The 19,570-nt window shown below is 43.9% G+C and overlaps 1 protein-coding gene across 1 annotated transcript in view; it reads right to left on the bottom strand.

The window, feature by feature from the left end:
• Positions 1-5,966: 5,966 nt before the first annotated feature.
• The window catches only part of RPRD2 (regulation of nuclear pre-mRNA domain containing 2), a 67,942-nt gene continuing 54,338 nt past the window's right edge, over positions 5,967-19,570 (bottom strand). Inside the window, exons 9-10 of the mRNA XM_015558686.1 lie at positions 18,256-18,546; positions 5,967-12,559 (exon numbers count right to left, since the gene is read on the bottom strand). Coding sequence (XP_015414172.1) covers positions 9,789-12,559; positions 18,256-18,546 — 3,062 coding nt within the window. The 3' untranslated portion in view covers positions 5,967-9,788. The remainder of the gene's footprint in view (positions 12,560-18,255; positions 18,547-19,570) is intronic.

The raw sequence follows: 19,570 nt of genomic DNA, 5'->3' as shown, positions 1-19,570 counted from the left end.
ACACGGTTACACTGGCAATCCGACACCTGCAGTTTCAGCCCAAAGTAGCAATAAGAGGTCCTGAGGGTTTGAGGACAGGAGCAAGAAAACTCTGGAGTGAGAGTGGGAGAAAAACGGACCAGAAAGGGTAGTCAGTAACTTCCAATTAACCACGTATGTATTTTTACATAGTCTTTACTAGCAAATAGGAAACACTTAAGAGCATAGATTTGAAACCAATCGGACCTAGTGTAAATCCTGAATCTGCCTTCCATTCACTATGTAATTCTGGATAAATTATTTATTTTTCTATGCTTCAGTTTGCTCATCTATGAGATAGGAAAAATAGTGTTGCTCCCAATTGCTGACATTTATTTTATGTAAATCATCTAATATAATGCATGGTATAAGGCAGGGGTCCTCAACCTACTGCCCGCGGGCCTCATGCAAATACAAATATTGTATTTGTTCCCGTTTTGTTTTTTTACTTCAAAATAAGATATGTGCAGTGTGCATAGGAATTTGTTCATAGTTTTTCCTTAAACTATAGTCCGGCCCTCCAACGGTCTGAGGGACAGTGAACTGACCCCCCGTTTAAAAAGTTTGAGGACCCCTGGTATAAGGTAATGGGCAACAGTACGGACAAACCACTAGAATAAATTAATATAACAGCTTTAAGAGCTGGAGCAGCCCTGGCCGGTTTGGCTCACTGGATAGAGCGCGTCGGCCTGGGGACTGAAGGGTCCCGGGTTCAATTCCGATCGAAGGCATGTGCCTTGGTTGCAGGCACATCCCCAGTGTGTGGGGGGGTGTGTGTGTGCAGGAGGCAGCTGGTTGATGCTTCTCTCTCGTCGATGTTGCTGACTCTCTGTAAAAAATCAAATATATATATAGAGATATAGTCCGTACTGTTGCCCATTACCTTATACCAGGGGTCCTCAAACTTTTTAAACGGGGGGTCAGTTCACTGTCCCTCAGACCGTTGGAGGGCCGGACTATAGTTTAAGAAAAAACTATGAACAAATTCCTATGCATATTGCACATATCTTATTTTGAAGTAAAAAAATTATATATATATAATTTTTAAAAATAAAGAACTGGAGCAGAGCATCTGCAGAGGGCACTTCTTGGAGTCCCTTTAGACTCATGGTGCTTAAGAGGGACCTAGGAGACCTCTAAAGCTTATAGATGAGAAATTTACTAGTAAAGTCAGAGAAGGTAGTGATTTAAAGCCAAACAGTTTAAGTGCTAATTCTGGATTTAATCCAAGTCTTGTGCTTTTCTCCTGGTAATAGTGTTCACTTCAGAAAGAGGTGATTGACCCAGAATCTTGGCTCTCTGCTTCCTACGCAAGGCCTTTGCCTCTCATCCCCATTCTGGCTTTCAACTTCCTTTATCCTTCTTTTCTCTTTCCATACTGTATCTAGGATACAGGACTAGCTATATTTATTTTCTTACACAGTAAAAACAAAATCTCAGTCAGATTTTAGTCAAGTGAGAGGGAAAGTGGACTTGGAGCCAGCTATGAGGTTCTCAGTGATTCCCATTAGTGCCCTCACCTGGGGGTGGGGGTGGTTAGAGTTGGTGCTCAAGTTTCCAGTGGTGATGGAATCAAGGACTGAGGAGGAAGAGCTGTCAGAAAATGCTGTTTAATCTAGGTTTCCGGAGGCCAGAGGTTCTGTCTGGGAAAGACAGCAGTTGATCTGAGTCACAGGCACCATTCTAGATCTTGGCTCCATCTTCTTACATATTAGACACCCTGAAATATAAAAAGAAATAAGACTGTGGAAAAGGGATATCACGTGTGTGAGTGTGTGTGTGTGAAAAGGTAAGTGAGGATTTTTAAGTGGCATTCACAAAGTGTGAAAAGAGAGAATTCTTTCCATAGGTCTGCACCAAAAAAGACAGGAGTGTTACATTGCAGGTGCTCAATAAATTATTAAGAATGTACCAATCATTGTATTGAGTTGAAACGCCAAAGGATACATATACTGACACACATTTTTAAATCATTCTACCTTGTCCTCTTTGAGTGTGGAGAATAGAGAGATGGTGGAATAAGTAAGCTCCATTATTATGGCAGCTTCCTATACTCATCCCTCAAACATTTACTGGCTACTCACTACATGCAATGCACTGAGCTGTGTGTGGGATGCTGATCAATCAACAACTACATCATCGCCTATGTAACCTGTGCTGCAATGAAGGAAGGAATTTCAAGTTATTCAATTTCTCCTTCTGTAGCAAGCCAGCCAGCAAAAGCAAGCTAGCTAAGGCCAATTCGTTCATCGCCGGTTCTGCTACCATTTCTGAATTGTGCCTACTCTGTCTCAGCCTCAGGGAATTTTAACCAGTTAGCCTGCCTGGGAAGCATCCCTAAAATTGCTCTTATTTCCATACAGAGTATCACTGAACACCTACTATGTGCCCAGTGCTTGTCTTCACTATCTTAATTCCTAGAAAAAACCCTGACAAGTAGTAGCTCTTCTTATGCTCCCTTTATAACATGGAAATTTACCCTCAGAGAAGTCCCAATCTCTGAATCCAAAGCCTTTAAACTATGCCATCTTCTGCTGCCTCTTAGACACCAGAAGAGTCGAGTCAGAATGCATCATGTTTGGGAGCACGGCTCCGCTTGCTCTCCAGGTACCCTACTTGGAGCGTTTGGGGCCCCAAAGGCTTTAATATATAGGTTGGAGAGAGGAGTCCAATAAAAAGCCAAGACAATTTTTTCTAGCAGACTAAAGATAAGGAAAAAGAAGTGTTCAAGAAATAATGCCAGATTTCACAGAAGTCTAGGGAAAAGGGAATCCTCAGTTAAGGGTATCCTAGACACTTAATCAAGTTTTGGGAGATTCTCAGTTTTACTTCACTTTTAAAATAGACATCTTAAAGTGAGCTAAAGCGTATTGTTGTTATAATCTTATATATAAGAATGCTCTCCACTGAAGGTAAAGAACATTTCCCACTTATCATCAGATGAACACATACTTCCAAACCTATCTTAGCTCTTAGAAGCAAAAATTCCCTGCATCAAAGAGACAGAAAAGATATTGGAGGTAAAAAAGATAAATTTAAGAAGATAAAATATATAAAGGTTTATATCATTGCCACCAAATGCTTTTGAGGCTCACCCAATTAGCCAAGTATCTAAAGCAGGGGTGGGCAAACTTTTTGACTCAAGGGCCACAATGGGTTCTTAAACTGGACCGGAGGGCCAGAACAAAAGCATGGATGGAGTGTTTGTGTGAACTAATATAAATTCAAAGTAAACATCATGACATAAAAGGGTACAGTCTTTTTTTCTTTTTTTAGTTTTATTCATTTCAAACAGGCCGAATACGGCCCTCGGCCGTAGTTTGCCCACGGCTGGTCTAAAGGTACAGCAGGTGGTATGGGGAGTTTTGGTTTATTAAAACGCTTTTTCCCTTAGTAATAAAGATCTAGGATGGGGCCAAGCTTTTTACTGTAACATCGCTTTAAGATGCCATGAAGAGAGAAAAAGTTCAACCAAATTTGCTGAGTAAATAAAGGGGGGAAAGCTTCCTATTAGGAGCATGGAAATAAGTTAAACTTGGCTTTGAAAACAAAGCCTTGGGTGCACCTAAATTCTCTAGTTCCCTCCCCCAAGACATCTCCTGAGTCTATAGAAGAGAAACAAGGAAACAGCCACTTCTACCCGCCGCCTCTTGAACGACCCTCCAAAGGAAAAACAGAGAAGTCTCCCAAACACAGGAACCAGTGCAGGGACGTCAACTGAGGTTCGATGCTGACGTAAAAACAAAGGAAAGATCAAAGCACTCCAAAAGAAGGTCCTAGAGAAGGCACATCTACAGAAGGCAAGTAAGGCCCAGTCCCCAGTTACCAAGATTTCAAGTCCATCCTTTACTAGTCTCTGTTGCCTTTGGCAATGCCTGGCTGCCTAGGAGATATGGGGCTTGAACTGTCCCGTGTAGGTGCAAAGAATTCCTAGCCAGGGGAGGGCAAAACTGAGGCACAGGGTGTCACCCATCTCCTGTCTCTCCAGGCATTTCAACTGCGTTACCCCAAGAAAAATGTGAGAGGTCTCAAGTCCTCATCTCTTTTTCACAAATTACACAGAAAAGTAATTCTCAAAAGTAAGGGGAGCCCTTGCCCTAAACAATTTGGCTCAGTGGGTAGAGCATCGGCCTGCGGACTGAAAGGGTCCCAGGTTCAAATCCGGTCAAGGGCACGTATTTCAGTTGCGGGTTTGATCCCCCAGTGGGGGCCGTGCAGGACGCAGCCAATCAATGATGTTCCTCTCTCATTGATGTTTGTCTCTCTCTATTCCTCTCTAAAAAGTCAATAAAAACATATTAAAATAAAAGGGGGGAGGGAGCCCTTGCCAGGTGCACCAAAAGATTTTGGGTTTGATTTCCGGGCAGGGAACATACCTAGGTTGTGGGTTCGATCCCTGGTCAGGGCGGGTATGGGAGGCAACCAATCTGTTTTTCTCTCACATCAATGTTTCGCTCGCTCTCTCCCTCCCTCAAATCAATAAACATCCGTTGGTGAGATTTAAAAAACACATAAGGAAGTAATAAGAAAAATAAGGACGTTCTGGAACACTGAATTTGCTAAAAACCCCAACAGATCCAGGGTGGACTGGTTTAGCCAACACCCCTTTGAGTCAAACACAAAAAGCTGGGGCCTGGATTTGTCTTCGCTGTTGGCACTGCTCACCAGCCCTTCCACCCACATCTGTATTCGCCACTTTTGACTCTGGCCACCGTGAGCACGAAGGGAAAGGAAAAAATAAAGGAGCCATAGGTAACTGCAGTGTCAATTTCTACATAGATCTCAGCCTTATCCCCTTCCTCTCAAACGCATAAACACAGGAGTTCCTCCTGTTCTCCCCCAGCAGTCAGAATTTGATGGTTTACACTGCACTTGACTTGCTCTTTTAACCTGACGCATGCATTTTCTTCTTCTACGTGGGGGGGAGAACAGGATGTTTACTTAGGAGCCCATGTCTCACTCACGCCCCTTTAGCAGCTTTGTCTAGGCAGCCTCAGTGAGTTATTACTCAGCAATTGTGAGCAGCAGCTGACCGGACTTGTCTATACAGTTACTCATAAACAAGTATGAGAAACACCCCAGTACCCTAAATCCATTCGGATGGTGTTTGTGTTACTGTATCTACATACATGGGGGAGTAACTCATCCCTCCTATACCAGACTGGCCTAAAAACAATTTTGGGGGAAGGATCCATTTCCAACATGCCCAGAAAAGCCAATGAGAAAGTCTAAAAGCTATTGCTTCCATGAGGGTGGAGACAAGAATCAGGTGGGCAGTCAAGGTCCCGAGGCGACAAGGAAGAAAGGGTGAGCCAGATTCCAGCGGCAGTCAGTTCAGCGGTGCACCCTACCTCTGGGTGTGCTCCCAGGCCGCTGCTGTTTCTGAATTTCTGGTGACGTGTCTAGCTTCACATAAGCAAGGCTGCTATTTAGAGCCTCTATCCTGCCAGTGACCCCGGCCTGATCTAGATGCCTGCCCGTGACTCTCTCTACCCAAGAGCCCACATTCCATTCTTTAAGCCTCTGTGGGTTACGGAAAAGGGATGGGGCAAGAAAGAAGGGTTGTGTGGTTTCTGGAGGACAGATTGCTAATATGCAGCAAAAAAGGGTAGATGTGGGTACAGAGATGGCCTGAGGACCCGTCCTCTCTCCAAATCCTAAGCTTGCTTTACAAATGCTTTTTTACTCACAATTGTACTTGTTGGAGACATACACAAATAATTATCCACACAGTATAGCCCAGGTCACCACCAGCCTGCGGTATCACTCCCTGAACATCTTTGATCTCATCCCACCCATAATCCCTTTCCAAAACTGAATTACACAAAGGATCAAACAAAACCCACACGGCCATGAGTTTGAGAGATTCAGATTGCCTTCAGAGACACCAAGTGCAGAAGTCAAAGGACAGGTGGACAAGATCAATGTGAGAGGGGAAGAGCCAACCACACCACAAAGGAAGCCATACTTTATTAAACTGGAAAACAAAAACGTAATATTGGAGACAAACAGACTTAAAAAAAGAAAGGAATGGCTGGAAGAGGAAGGTGCACATGGTCACAGGAAGGGACGAGACGGGTGGTCTGCGGTATCTGTGTGAGCCTCCGAAGGGTGCAGGCACACCAACCATCCTTTCCCCACACACTTAGACCAAAGCCAATCCAATCATATCTTCAGAGAGGTATCCAGGCTTTTCTTTTAGCATTCTGTAGTTGGTTTCACCTTCAGCCCTGGACAGTCATGTAGGGCCTTTGCTGGAGAAAATGTAGATATTCCAAGGACCGGCCTTCGCCACAAAGCAGCTCCTTCAGCTCCTGGAGAAGTTTCCTACTCTCTGCACTCACCAGAGAAGCCAGAGGCCCTTGGTTGAAGCCCCAAATCTCAAAGAAAAGTGTCAAACCTCGAGAACTAGTTATTTTATTAAGTGATAATACACATTTCAAAAGGGTTTCCATGTTGCCTCTAAAGCATGTACTTGTTTTGTTTTCCACACTGAACACGTGAGAATATCATAGAACATCTCTAATTTTAACAGGCACCCCCGCCCATTCAAAAAAGGGGAGGGGAGGAAAAAGGGGGGAAAGCAGTAATTTACAGCGGCTTCAAAACAATAACAGCTGAAGCTTAATTCTGCATGAACCAGTAATTTCAGGAAATAGTGAATATTCTGCAATTAGGAAGTCTAGCATATTCACATTATCTAGATAGGTTTGCTGTACCATATATATCACAAACATTGTATCTCTGGGCTTGGAAAGGATAAAAGTCCTACTCTCTGATCATTTTACCCTCCCTGGAATCAAACCGAATTCTACTTACTCTCAACATCTGGGCGGGCAGAAGCAGGGAGAGCTTCCCTCTAAGCTCACTGAAGAGTAAACTTACAAACTACTTAAGGACTCTCATTTCTGACGCTGTATCAGAGTTTTAGGTGGTACCAGTGTATTCACAATCCCCACTAATTCTCTGTCTGTGATTTTTACAGTGAGCACCAAAGACCTTAGTAACAACTTCGCATAGTCTGCTTTCCTGTGAATCATGTCCTTTCCAAGACACACTATGTTATGCTTTCTTTAAAAAATATCTTGTTTATTTTTTTAAACTCAGGTTGAAATACAAAAGTCAGAGCATGGGCACGGAGTTTTAAATCACAGACACAGAAAGAATAAAACCCCTTTGTTTCATGTTATGAATACCAGAATTGTCTTTTGTTTCACTATATCACATATGTACATTGTCGTCTTCATTTACTGCTGTAGACAAGAGTTCCTTAAAGTGAACAACTCAAAGTCACACAAATCCTCACTTCCATCCTAAACAAGCGCTTGGAGGATTTTGTGGCTTAAAAACAAAACAGCCCACAAAAGAAAGCCAGCCCTTAAAAGTCCATCTTTAAAACTGTACACGGTCTTCCTTTCATGTCTTAGCCATCACACTTCTGAGGACAATTTCTCTGCCCCCACATTCAGGAGGCCACTGTCCTGACATCTCCATATTTTCTTATAAAACCAAATGGTCAGAGAGCCTTTTCAAGTAAACACTACTTTTAGCTTAAACAAGAGCAGCAGAAAGAATTCACATTCTTTTATTCTAGAATGAAAAACATCCCCCTTAATTTCTGCCAAAAAAAAAAAAAATTCTATTTCAGTTGAGTCAAATAGAACTCCCCCTCCCCACCCTCACTGCCCTACTTATACATTTTCCTAAACAAATGTCTGAGGACTCAATGTAACTATACTGTTTCTTTGCTTGGCTACACTATATACCCCATCCCACACACAAGGTCATGATACCATGCATTTTTGGTGTGGGAGAGCCACAGGGCAGAGAGGCTTGAGAGGGTCAAAGGAAGAAAGAACAGTTAGTTGGCCTGGGACCAGAAATGCATTAGGGAGATGAATGACTTGCAGCACCCTAACCACAGGACACATAGCGAGCCCAAATAAATAACATGGAATAACTTACAGAGAACCCCCAAACTATGACACACCTGGCTTAAGCTGTTCTTTATCTGAAAAGCAAGTTTATTTTGAGACAAAGCATCACGTTCTGTCACTACATTGTCTTCTCCCCCACCTTTGAGGTTTCACTGCAGGAATCCAAAGCAATCCCACTTCCTGTAGTTCTATACTAACCTGGAAGAAAATAGGAAATTTACTAGGATTCTCTAAAACACTCATATTGTTTTACTCATCTAGCTGGAGTTTACCCGTGTGTGTACCTTAGGATAAGACACTAAATAACAAATAGTAACGCAACATTTGCTTTTCAATGTCCCTAAAATATAAAGTTAGAAACACACAAAGTGCTGTGATTGTCTATCCCCCAGTACTCTGTAGAAACACAAATAAGAAGCCTTTCAGTTCAGGGAGAACTTTCTGTGTGAAATGACTAAGAGCAGAAACATCCTTTATTTCCTACTGGGAGTGGGAAGTGAGGATAAGGCTGGAGCCTTGATATGTGATGGGCAGCTACTGTGGAGTGGGGTAAATTTGGATTTCCATGTCCTCCAGTTTCCTCTGTAAAAATATGTCTAGTAATGCTCACTTGTTACTAGGACACATCTGAAGAGGTGTAATATAAAGAATGATGCTGTTGAACCTTCTTTGAAATAAATACCAAGAATGGGGTGAATACAGGAGCACGGCAAGGGGAAAGGAAAGATAAAGACAATCCCCTCTCCCTGGTAGTTAACCTTTGCTGAAATATGCCAACAAGTATCACTTACGTTAGGGAGGCACCAGGGTAAAAAATGTCTACTTCTTACATGAAAAAAACACAGGGACGATAGCACAGTCCCACCCCTGTAACCACTGTCAACTGGAGCGACTTTCTGGCCACAGCAGAGCGAAGCTGAGAAAGCCAAGCAAGAAAAGCAGGAAGAGCTGGGTGTCAGAGGAGCGGAACTATCTCAAAAACGGTTTCCACTCTCTCGTTTATGAAGGATGGGCAGGTCACATCACACTGTTAATAGTCCCCTTCTCTAACTCTCTATTGTAGTTACTCCGTATTTTAACCTCAAAAGCCTGCTCTGTTCCATTCCAAAAACAAAGAGGAAAAACGTTTACTAGGACAGAAGAGCACTCCTCAGGTACGGCCTGACAGTGCTATGGAAAGGCTGCCTTTTGTGTGGTTGTTAAATTAAGATTTGAGGAGAAAGGTAAAGAGCTCAACTTCCACCCGCCTTTCGAAACAAACAAAGCAGAACAGCAATGACAGCGCTGAGCTCTCCCACATTTCCTCCCTTGCAACATCTCCCGGCTGTCAGCAGGGCACAGAGCCACAAGGAAGGAGCCCCTGGTTACAGCAGTTAGGGTAGCTGCAGAGAGAAGGGGGCAGGAACCCTTCCATTGACTACTGATAAGCCAAACCCAAAATAACATCCCAACATTGCACATTATTATCTGTTCTGGTGGAAGTTTTATTTCAAACGCAGTAATACTCTTCAATAGATGGGGTAATAGCAGATTTGTTTTTCTTCCCGTCCCTCAAACTCCCAGCCAAAGGAAGCGGCTTTGGTTGTGTTCCTTTGCCTGCTCCCCTCCACCCCCTAAAATTCAAACAACTCGGGGAAGGTAGGTAGGTAAGTGCCGTGGGAGGGAGGACTGGATGGAATAGTGAAATGTAAGCATATATGTACGACTTTTTACTTTGGAAGGGAGGCCCTTGGTCATAGAAAAATAAATCAAAGGAGGAAAAACAAACAATAAACCAAACTCCTACTTCCAATGCTCTCTCGACTGTTCAAAATGCCTTTCCCTTGGTCTCCATCAGTACCTGGGAGGGAAGAATGGGCGTTTTGGTGCAAAGAACGGAGGGCCCCTAACAAAAGGTGGCCTGGGTCTCTTTAAACTGTGGAACGGGTCTCTGCCGAGAAAAGGTTCCCTAGGCCGAAAGTCTGGCCGGGGGTTCCGCAAAACCATACCACTCCGGCTGACGATGTCTCTGTGGGAGGGGCCCAAGGGGAGGCCGCCGCTGCCGTTGCTGCCTCCCCCACCTCCTCCATGGGCTGGGCCCAGGTGCTCCAGAGAATGGGAGGGTAGGCTCAGGCTCTCACGTACACGGCTAAGGCCAGGGCCGTTGAGGTCCCGTTGGGTGGGGCCCCCGTGGTCCCTGGGTCCAGGGAGCACCCCAAAATGATCAGCCAAGGTCCCTTGAAGGAGAGAACTATGGTCCTTGGGAAATACTGCCACTGCTCCTGCCACTCCGTGCTCTGCCAGTGGTGGGGCTGGGAAGGGTACAACCCCAGAGTGGTCAACAGGGGGAGGTGGGGGTGGAGTAGAAAAGGGGACACCACTCCCACCACTGCTGCTATGCTCCCCAGGGGCTGGAGGGGGTGGGGTGGGGAAAGGAACTCCGCTGTGCTCTCCAGGAGTGGGGGGCGGGGCAGCATGGGCCAAGGCGGCCTCCTTTGTGAAGGGGTTCGAAAGATCCACAGAGGGCAGATGAGCGGGTGCTTCTCGAGAGAAGACACCACCACGATCCTTAGGAGGGGCGGGCGGGGCAGATGACGGCCCCACTGCCTCTCTTTGGAAGGGTGTCCCATGTTCCAAGGGGGATGGGGGAAGATGATGCTCAAATGTTGAGTTGAAACTGTTGGAACGAAAGCTGCCGACACTTTCCTGAAATTGGGGTGCCCGTTCCTTGTATGGTGCTGCTTTAAAGCCAGTGAGGCCTCCGCTGCCCCCACCCCCAAGGGATGCCAACTCAGAGGCACTTGAGGGGCCATTGTCAAAAGAGCTGCCTGAGGCGCTCAGATCAAACCAACCCACCCTTGAAGCCTCACGCCCATGTCCTCTGTTTCCCTTCCCAGGAACTCGGACGGACTCTACGGTCTGTATGGGCTCCCCGGACACCCTCCTGTTGGATGCATTGTGGTAGCCCAAGGTTTCTATAGGGGCCCCCTTTTCTTCAGTGCTGTCAGGTAAGTCTAAGCAGGAGGAGGAGACTCGGGTTTCTATGCGGTGGTAGTGCTCTTCTTGCTGCTGCTGCTCAGTGGTGGTCAAGCTGGGCTGGGTGAGGTTTGAGAGACTGACACCTTCATTTGAAGTGCCCTTGCTGGGGGCCTGGACAAAATGCTTATCATCTGAGGGCTTTCGTGAGGCGTTTTTAAGCATATTCTTAAACTCAATCGTCGACGTGGTGGAAATGGTGGAGGCCAGGACTTTCTCCACGCCTGATGTGGGTGGATGGCCCGTGGGAGCAGCAAGGGTATTCTGCGGAGAGAAAAGGGAACGATGTGGGACTGGGTGAGGAGAGTCTGGGTACTGCTTCTGTGGCAAAGTGAGATGCCCAGTGGTAGATTGAGACAAGCTATTGTGGTTGGAGTCAGGGGTGAAAAATGAATCATTCTTACTCGGTGACGGTGACCGGTTAGACCCAGATTCATTCCCTCTTATGCTGAAGGCACCAAACAGCCCAGGGGAAGGTGAGAGAAGGTCACAGTTCTCACTAGAGTCCAGGAGGGCCCTTACAGATGGAGGGAAGGCAGACTTTACCCCAAATTCTTGGGCCCTGTGGCTGTAACTGGACAGGATTGGCTGGTAGTCGGTGTTCTCAGAGAGCTTGCTGGATTTCAGGATAGACTTGGCTGGTTTCTTCTCTAGGTTCATCATGGCAGAGGGTGGAGGCCCTGAATACTCAAAATCTCGGTAATCCTCGTCTTCCTGGAAAGAAGTATCGGGATAGAACTTCTCCTGTGAAGAGTCCATCAGGGAAGATGGCCTCTCCATTCCATCAGAAGACTGCTTATAGGATGATTCACTGGCCAGGCCAAAGGGTCGAAATGTAGGCACAGAATTGGAGAGCTCCCTGGGGTAGCTTTCCTCTCGCCCGGGGGGTGGTGATCTTGTACTGCTGGGTGTTGAAGAACCAGGGCTAATGATCTTAGAAAGCAAGGACATGGTGTCTACACTGCTGGATGTGGGCTTGTCCATCATCTCATCCTGGGTGGGCGTCCCACTGCGTTCATCCCGCACAGGGGTTCCATCAATGTTGTCAACTGAAGTGCTAGTAGGGCCACGCTGGAAGTCTGAGGGATGGCTTTCTGCTGGGGCACTGGACCCCAAACTGCTCAGGATTGGGATGTTTAAGTTTAAGCCACTGAAACCAGGATTACCTTTTAAGAAGTTATGGATTTTCATTTCCAGGCTTGGGGAGGTGGACTCGGACTCCAGCTTTGGCTTGGAGCTCTCTGAAGATTGGCACATGGCAACTTCAGGAGGTGGGGCAGCAGGGCTGGTATTGTGGGTGCCTGTGAACCCCAGAGAGGTGCCCGGCAGCTTGAACGTAGTGCTTGGAAGCCCTGGGCTTTGCCCAAGTGAGGCCTTGCTGACTGAAGTTGAAGAGACTTCAGATGTCGATGAATTAGGAGAATAGTTGAAGCTTTTGGGAATAAAGGATTGGGTATTGGAGGGTAGATTTCTTCCTTTTATGTTAGAGACTGTAGTGGTGTTGGCAGGGGAAGCTGAAGTGCTCTGGGATGCAGTTTCACTGGCTGGAGCTGGGTTCCCAGTAACGCTCTGAAGTAAAGACGACAGGCCTGTAGAAGCAGAGATTAGAGGAGTTAAAAAGAACAACTCCCTGCCTTACAATAAACAGTTTAGGCCAGTTGGATATTCTCATTCACTCCAGTGGGAACCAGATGGACATTAAAATGTGAGGCCAAAGGAAATCCTGACTAAACAAGCATTTCTGCTAAATGTCACAGAAAACACTGGACTTACTTGCCAATATAAAGAGAGCAAATCGCTGAGATGTTTCTAGTGCAGTCATGAAACAAGCCCAACATAGCACAATGAAAGGCCACAGGAAGGGGTAGATTTTAGTGTCAGAATCATTCATAGTTTAAACAAGACAAAGCAGGAAAAGAAAGAAAGCAAAATCATTCTTAAAATAACACTTTAAGCCAGTATTTCTTTCTTTTTCTTTTTTTGTTAATCCTCACCCGAGGATATTTTTCCAATTGATTTTTAGAGAGAGTGATTGGGAAGGAAGGAGGGGGAGAGGGAGGGGAAGGGAGGAAGGGAGGGAGGGAGGGAGGGGGAGAAACAACAATGTGAGAGAGACAAACTGATTGACTGCCTCCTGCACACATCCAGACTGGGGCCTGGGAATCGAACCTGCAACCCAGGTACGTGCACTTGATCAGAATCAAACCCATGACTCTTCTGTGCTTGGGCCGGCACTCTAACCACTGAGAAACACTGACTAGGGCAAGTCAGTATTTCTTAATGTTTGATTTGTGAAACTGTTTCTCTAAATAGATATTCTTTTTTTATATAATTTATTTTTACTGTTGACACTATTACTGATGTCCCCATTTCCCCCTCTTTTGCCCACCTCCACCCAGCCTGTGCCCCTTCCCTTTGGCCATCACTATCTAAATAGATATTCTATCCTTCATTTCCAACCTCCATAATTATCTCTAGTAAGTTAATATACTTTTTATTCTCAAGAGAGAGATAAGATATGCAAACTGCAGAAATATATTTGAACCAGGGCACTTTAAAAAGAAGCATCTTTTGCTATCTTTTTGGGGACACAATGCTCTAAGCCAGCAGTCCCCAACCTTTCAGACCTCATGGACCACCAGTGGTCCTTGGACCACCGGTTGGCGATCACTGCTCTAAGCTATCATTTTTGGTTGTAAAATGTAGCAATAATAAACATATAAACATACACCACAAACACAAAGCTAGATCATCAAAGGCTCTGATCTTTCACAAGAAAACACACAATCACCACCTTATAGAGGGGAAAACTCAAGGAATAATTATTGTTGACAGTGGTAAGATTCAACCCTCCTTAATGATAGACAAAACCTTCTCAGAAGCCATGAAATAGAATTTTTTGGGCAAAGGCTGAAGTCCATCAAAGCAAATTGCTCCAGTAGAAATTTTTTTAGAAAAACACAACAAAAAGATAACAAGTCTTATACATTAAAATCATGTTTTGAAAAATGTACCCACTTTCTAGTCATAAATGAAAACTTGTATGTACTCCAACCCAAGCTTATAGCTTTTAGTTAGACACTAAAAGAGCTCCTTCATAATGATATGGTGAAAGAAAATAGTTCATGAAATACTTCAATTAATGTTTCTTCAAAATTTTAATTTTAATCCATATTTGCTAAGAGATTTAAGGTCTGAAGAATTTTTAAATTAATCCTCACCTGAGGACATTTTCTCCATTGATTTTTTAAATTCTTTAAAAATTCTTTATTGTTGAAAGTATTACATATGTCCCCTTATTTCTCCCATTGATGCCCCTAGCCCTCCCCCCCATTGATTTTTTAGAGAGAGTGGGAGGGAAAGAAGGGGGAGAGAGAGAGAGAGAGAGAGAGAGGGGGGTGGGAGAGAGAGAGAGAGAGAGAGAGAGAGAGAGAGAGAGAGACATCAATGAGAGAGAGACACACTGATTGGTTATCTCCCACACATACCCTGACTGGGACTAGGATTAGAACCTGAAAAATGCCCTTGGGTGAGAATTAACAAAATACAAAACAAAACAACCACACAAAAAAACAAGAAATAAAAAAAAAAAGATACTATTCAGATTTCTGGCAATAGATGAAACAGTTTTGTGCCACTAAATATTACTTTTCTTCAATCTTTTTTTCTTAATACTCACCTGAGGATATTTTTTCCATTGCTTTTCAGAGAGTGGAAGGAGGGAGTGGGGGAGAGAGAGAGAAATATTGATGTGAGGGAGACACATCGATTGGTTGCCTCCCAAATGTGCCCTGATCTGGGGCAGGGAACGAATGGATGACCCAATTACGTGCCCTTGACCAAAATCGAACCTGACACCCTTGAACCTGACACCCTTGGGTGTGCAATCTGATGCTCTAACCACTGAGCACACTGGCCAGGGCACTTTTCTTCCATCTTAACAAGCCCTACTCTACAGCAGTGGTTCTCAACCTTCCTAATGCCACGACCCTTTAATACAGTTCCTCATGTTGTGGTGACCCCCAATTTCATTGTTACAAATTGAACATAATTAAAGCAGTGATTAATCACAAAAACAATATGTAATTCTATATGTGTTTTCTGATGGTCTTAGGCGACCCCTGTAAAAGGGTCGTTTGACCCCCAAAGGGGTCGCGACCCACAGGTTGAGAACCGCTGCTCTACAGCAAGCATGTCAATCTCGCAGGAGTCTGACAGGCTTGCTCTACAGTCCTTTGCCCACTGAAGTCATTCTTTTGTGTTGAAAACCTGCCAATACGGGCTATGAGTGACATAATCAGAGCAAAGTTCTAAGAGATTTTCTTTATAGTCTTTGAAGAAACACATCTATTTAAGCTGCTGGGCACAGCTGTCGTAAGGAGAATCCCACTTTCTCTAAAGAAAGGGAAGGTGATGAACTGCCCTGTTACTCCACAAGTGTTGTTTTCTGGGATTCCCACTTCTCATTTTGTCAGAACACACCTAGTTCTGCTCAGATTTTGCCTGATGAGAAAGCCCACATGATCTTGTTGCAACAATTTCCGGGGCGGGGGTGTGGGGGCAGACAAAAGCTATTATTGTTCCTCTTGGTTCTCTTGCATTTGCCCATACAGCCATGCAGACTCCACATGCAATGGACTGACGGGCTGCAGAAGGAAACACGGCTGAGCTGGCCTGATGCAGGACTGGGCTCAGCTCTAACGTGGAAGGAAACTCTGGACACTGGCTCTGATTTTAGCTCGGCTGAACCCCCAGCTACTCTTCTATGACTGGACTGAGGAAATGGGACCTTGAAATTCAAGGAATTAATTCCATGCAAATAAAAAAATCACTCATTCCCCTATGCGAGTCTCATAAAATTCTTCTTTTCAGGATTTCAGGATATCATGAGAATTCCACTCCCACAAGCAACAGTTGGAGACGAGGACCTCACCCCTCTGGTACAAGAGAGCAAACCGCGATGGGACAGAGGCCGGGAGACTGAAGACCAGGAAAGCACAGCATCCCTCCGCCACTGCCATTTCCGTTTCTCAGAGAGCTGGTTTGCAGCCCCTGGACCTCGGAGGGTGAAACAGCAGGAGAACCTGGCCTAGATCACGGTTGCAGAGCTAAATTACACCCCCCACCTCCTTTGCAGTGAGACCTGGCTGTAAAACTGAATGTGAGCCACGGGGTGAGGGTGGAGCTCCCCACCCGCAGGCCTAGCTCATACACCTCTCTCCCTGCACAGCTCCCCCTCCTCGGTCCTGGCTGTCTGGCTGGCATGGAGCCCATTCCCAGGGCAGCTACATACTGAAGATGGAAAAGTCACAAGATGCAGAGCCTGGGTCTCTGAATCACTGCCTGGAGGGGTGGCATCAACGAGCGCTCCCAGATGGAGAACAGGTGCATCAGATGTATGGAATGTTAGCAAGATAGAAACTTGTATTGTGTTAAGCCACCGAGACTGGGGAACCATCTGCTACTTTGGCCAACTAACAAGAACTGTTACTGAATTTGGTATACTGCTGTAATACAAACTTGAAGTATTAAAAAAAAGAAAAGCTTTTTCTTTAAGATATATCTATCCAAGAAGCTAAAAAAAAGCTAAAACAAGTGAGTTCAAGATTTTTACTATTAATTATAGGCCAGAAGGGAGAATCATAAACATGATGCTAATCTCTAAAACTAATTATCTCTGAAATTAGTAGTGTAAGATGTGCTATAGTATTATCATTAATTCTTTATTGCTGGTCTATGAATGGGGATATGAATTATCATTTAGTTCTACTTAGTTCAGCTCTGGCTGGTATGGCTCAGTTGATTAGAACATTGTCCCTTAGACCAAAAGGTGGCGGGTTTGGTTCCCCATCAACCTGGCACATGCCCAGGTTGCGGGTTTGATCCTCATTCTGGGCACATGTGGAAAGCATTGATTGACATTTTTCTCTCACATCGATGTTTCTGTCTCTTTCTCTCTCCCTTCCTCCCTCCCTTTCAACCTACCTCTCTCTAAAAATCAATTTTAAAAATCGTATTTAGTTCAATGTAATAAAATTGTCCTATATCTTAAGACAAAGTTCACTATAATATAGTGCTTGGCTGATCCACTTACAGAACAATTAGGAAATAAAATTAGTAGATACCTGTAATGTTCTCTATTCATATAAAGCAGAGTTCCTCAACCTCAGTACTACTGGCACCTGGGGCTGGAGAATTCTTTATTGTGGGGCTGTCCTGTGCACTGTAGAATGTTCAGCTGCTACCTGGCCTTCATGCATTAGGTGCAGCAGCACCCCCTCCCCCACCCCACCCCCCGCCCAGTTATGACAACGCCTTTAGGCCACTGGCAAATATCCCCTGGAGCTTCCTGGTTGAGATCTAGTGATATAGAGTAAATCACTAGGAAGATACTGTTCTGGTATCTGTAATTAATGCATAATTATACTGAGATACTTGTGTTGGTAGCTGGAGGGTCTGGAAACAGGCAGCAGGTTAAGTTTATGAAAAAAATACTAGAAGCGAACAGTTTTAAGCCCAACCCAGATAATTAGCAAAGCCGAAGAGAGGTTCAAATAAGGTAGAGATTATATGTAACCAAAAACAAAAAGACTCACTACATATCTATAAATAGAGGCCTCTATAAAACAGGACATAAATGAGACAAACATATCTCATAAGATATTTGATAGCAGAATGACCTTTCTGTCTTTAGCTTCCGTTAACATTAAAATATGTAAACCTCAACATATACTAACCTGTACTAAGAGCTGGGATAAATGCAGCCCCTAGGGGTGTCATGGTGTAGGTGAAAGAATACCGGACTCCAGTCAAGAAATATGGCTTTTAGTCTTGGATCATCACTGAATAGGTAGATGTGTGACCTTAAGCAGGTCACATTACCTCACTGAGCCTTAATTTCCTTACCTGAAAAGGAGGGGATTAGACTAGATGATATTTAAAGTCTCTTTCATCTTTGATACTTTATAATACTACAAATGCCAGCTCACAGATAATAAATATAAAGAGAATAATTAATCAACTATATTATATATTTCACTAGAGGCCCAATGCACGAAATTTGTGCAAGAGTAGGCCTTCCTGCCCCCTGCTGCTGGCACCGGCTTCCCTCCGGCACTCAGCTTCGTACAGAAGGTCATCTGGAAGGACGTCTGGCATAATTAGCATATTATGCTTCTATTATTATAGATGGCTTTGGATTCTTTTCTTTTTTCTCAGAAATGGAGTCCAGGCTTAAGCCTGAGACAAGCACTCGCAGTGCGAGTCCCTCTGGCCATCAGCTTACCTTGCAAGGCAGGGGCTGACTGGGTCTGGGTTTTGGAAAGAGCAGACAGAATGCTCTCCGGGGTGATGTCCACTTTCGAGAGGATATTGGCCAGAGGGTTGTGAGATGCTGTCGGGGCAGGTGCAGGTGTTTTCAGGCCACTGGAGAGGTTGCCAGGGCTTGTAGGCGTTCCTGGAGACGGTCTTGATGCAGGACTGACCCCTGGTGGCAGAAAGATTGACTCAAGCAAATGCAACTCAAAATGACTTTTAAATCCATGATACTTTCCACTCAAAATTTTTCTGTGGCTGATTCACAAAAGGTCCATATCATGGCATGTACCAAAAAAAAAAAAAAAAAAAAAAAAAATCTGAAAATTACATGAAGATTTGCTTCCATCTAGTTGGAACCCCCCTAAAATAAACGAGTAAGTTTTTCTCATATCTAATTCCCTTAGTTTAGAGAGCTCCAACAGAAAAAGACTAAGGAACCTATTCCTTTTTTCTCTACGAAATGAAACCTACACCTCAGAGTACTGTAGGTGCCCCCAAAATATTGCTGATGGATTATAATCAGAGCTCCTGCAATTGTATAACTCAGCCACAGCATAATTTTAAGTGATTAATAAGTTTTTGCTTTTGAAATAGCCTATAAAATGAGATTATATAAGCAACCTCCTTTATACTTTTACATTTTAAAACAATGGATTGATTTTTAACATAGGGAAAAAGTATACAAAGATAAAATAATTTTTGATTTTTTTAAATGATCAAAAATATGAACAGGTATTTCACACAAAAAATCATAAGCAAATGAAAAATATTTAAACCACATCTTTAATCAAAAGGATGCAAATTAAAACAAACAACTTTTAAAGATTGAAATGAATAAAGATTAAAACAAAACAAAATAGTTTTGGAGAAGCCGAGGCACAACAGGGACTTTTATATAGTACTTGGAACATAAACAGTACATTTTTGGAGATCATTGTAATTATAACATGAAAGGACTTAATCTAAGTGCTGATTTTTTGGAGAATCTATCTTTTAGAAATAATATATTTAAGTACTTATGAAGAAATGAAATAATTGGGATTTTCTTCAAAATAATCAGGATTGGGTAGGCCATGTGTTTATGTAGTTGAAAATGAGTGATGAGTATGTGGAGGTGCTCCACATACTCATTAAAATTTCCATTAAAAAAAAAAGCCCTATATTCACATCAACCCTTATAAGAAGGGTTGTGCATAAAAGTTTAGCATCATGATTGTTCATGAAAAACAGTGAAAAATGGGAAACATACTGGATGTCTAATAATTAAAAGGCTTAAATAATAA

The sequence above is a fragment of the Myotis davidii genome, unplaced genomic scaffold (assembly GCF_000327345.1).
Source record: "Myotis davidii unplaced genomic scaffold, ASM32734v1 scaffold653, whole genome shotgun sequence".
Lineage (NCBI taxonomy): Eukaryota > Metazoa > Chordata > Mammalia > Chiroptera > Vespertilionidae > Myotis > Myotis davidii.
The sequence above is the reverse complement of the archived record's forward strand: the minus strand, read 5'-3'. Positions and strand labels throughout refer to the sequence as shown.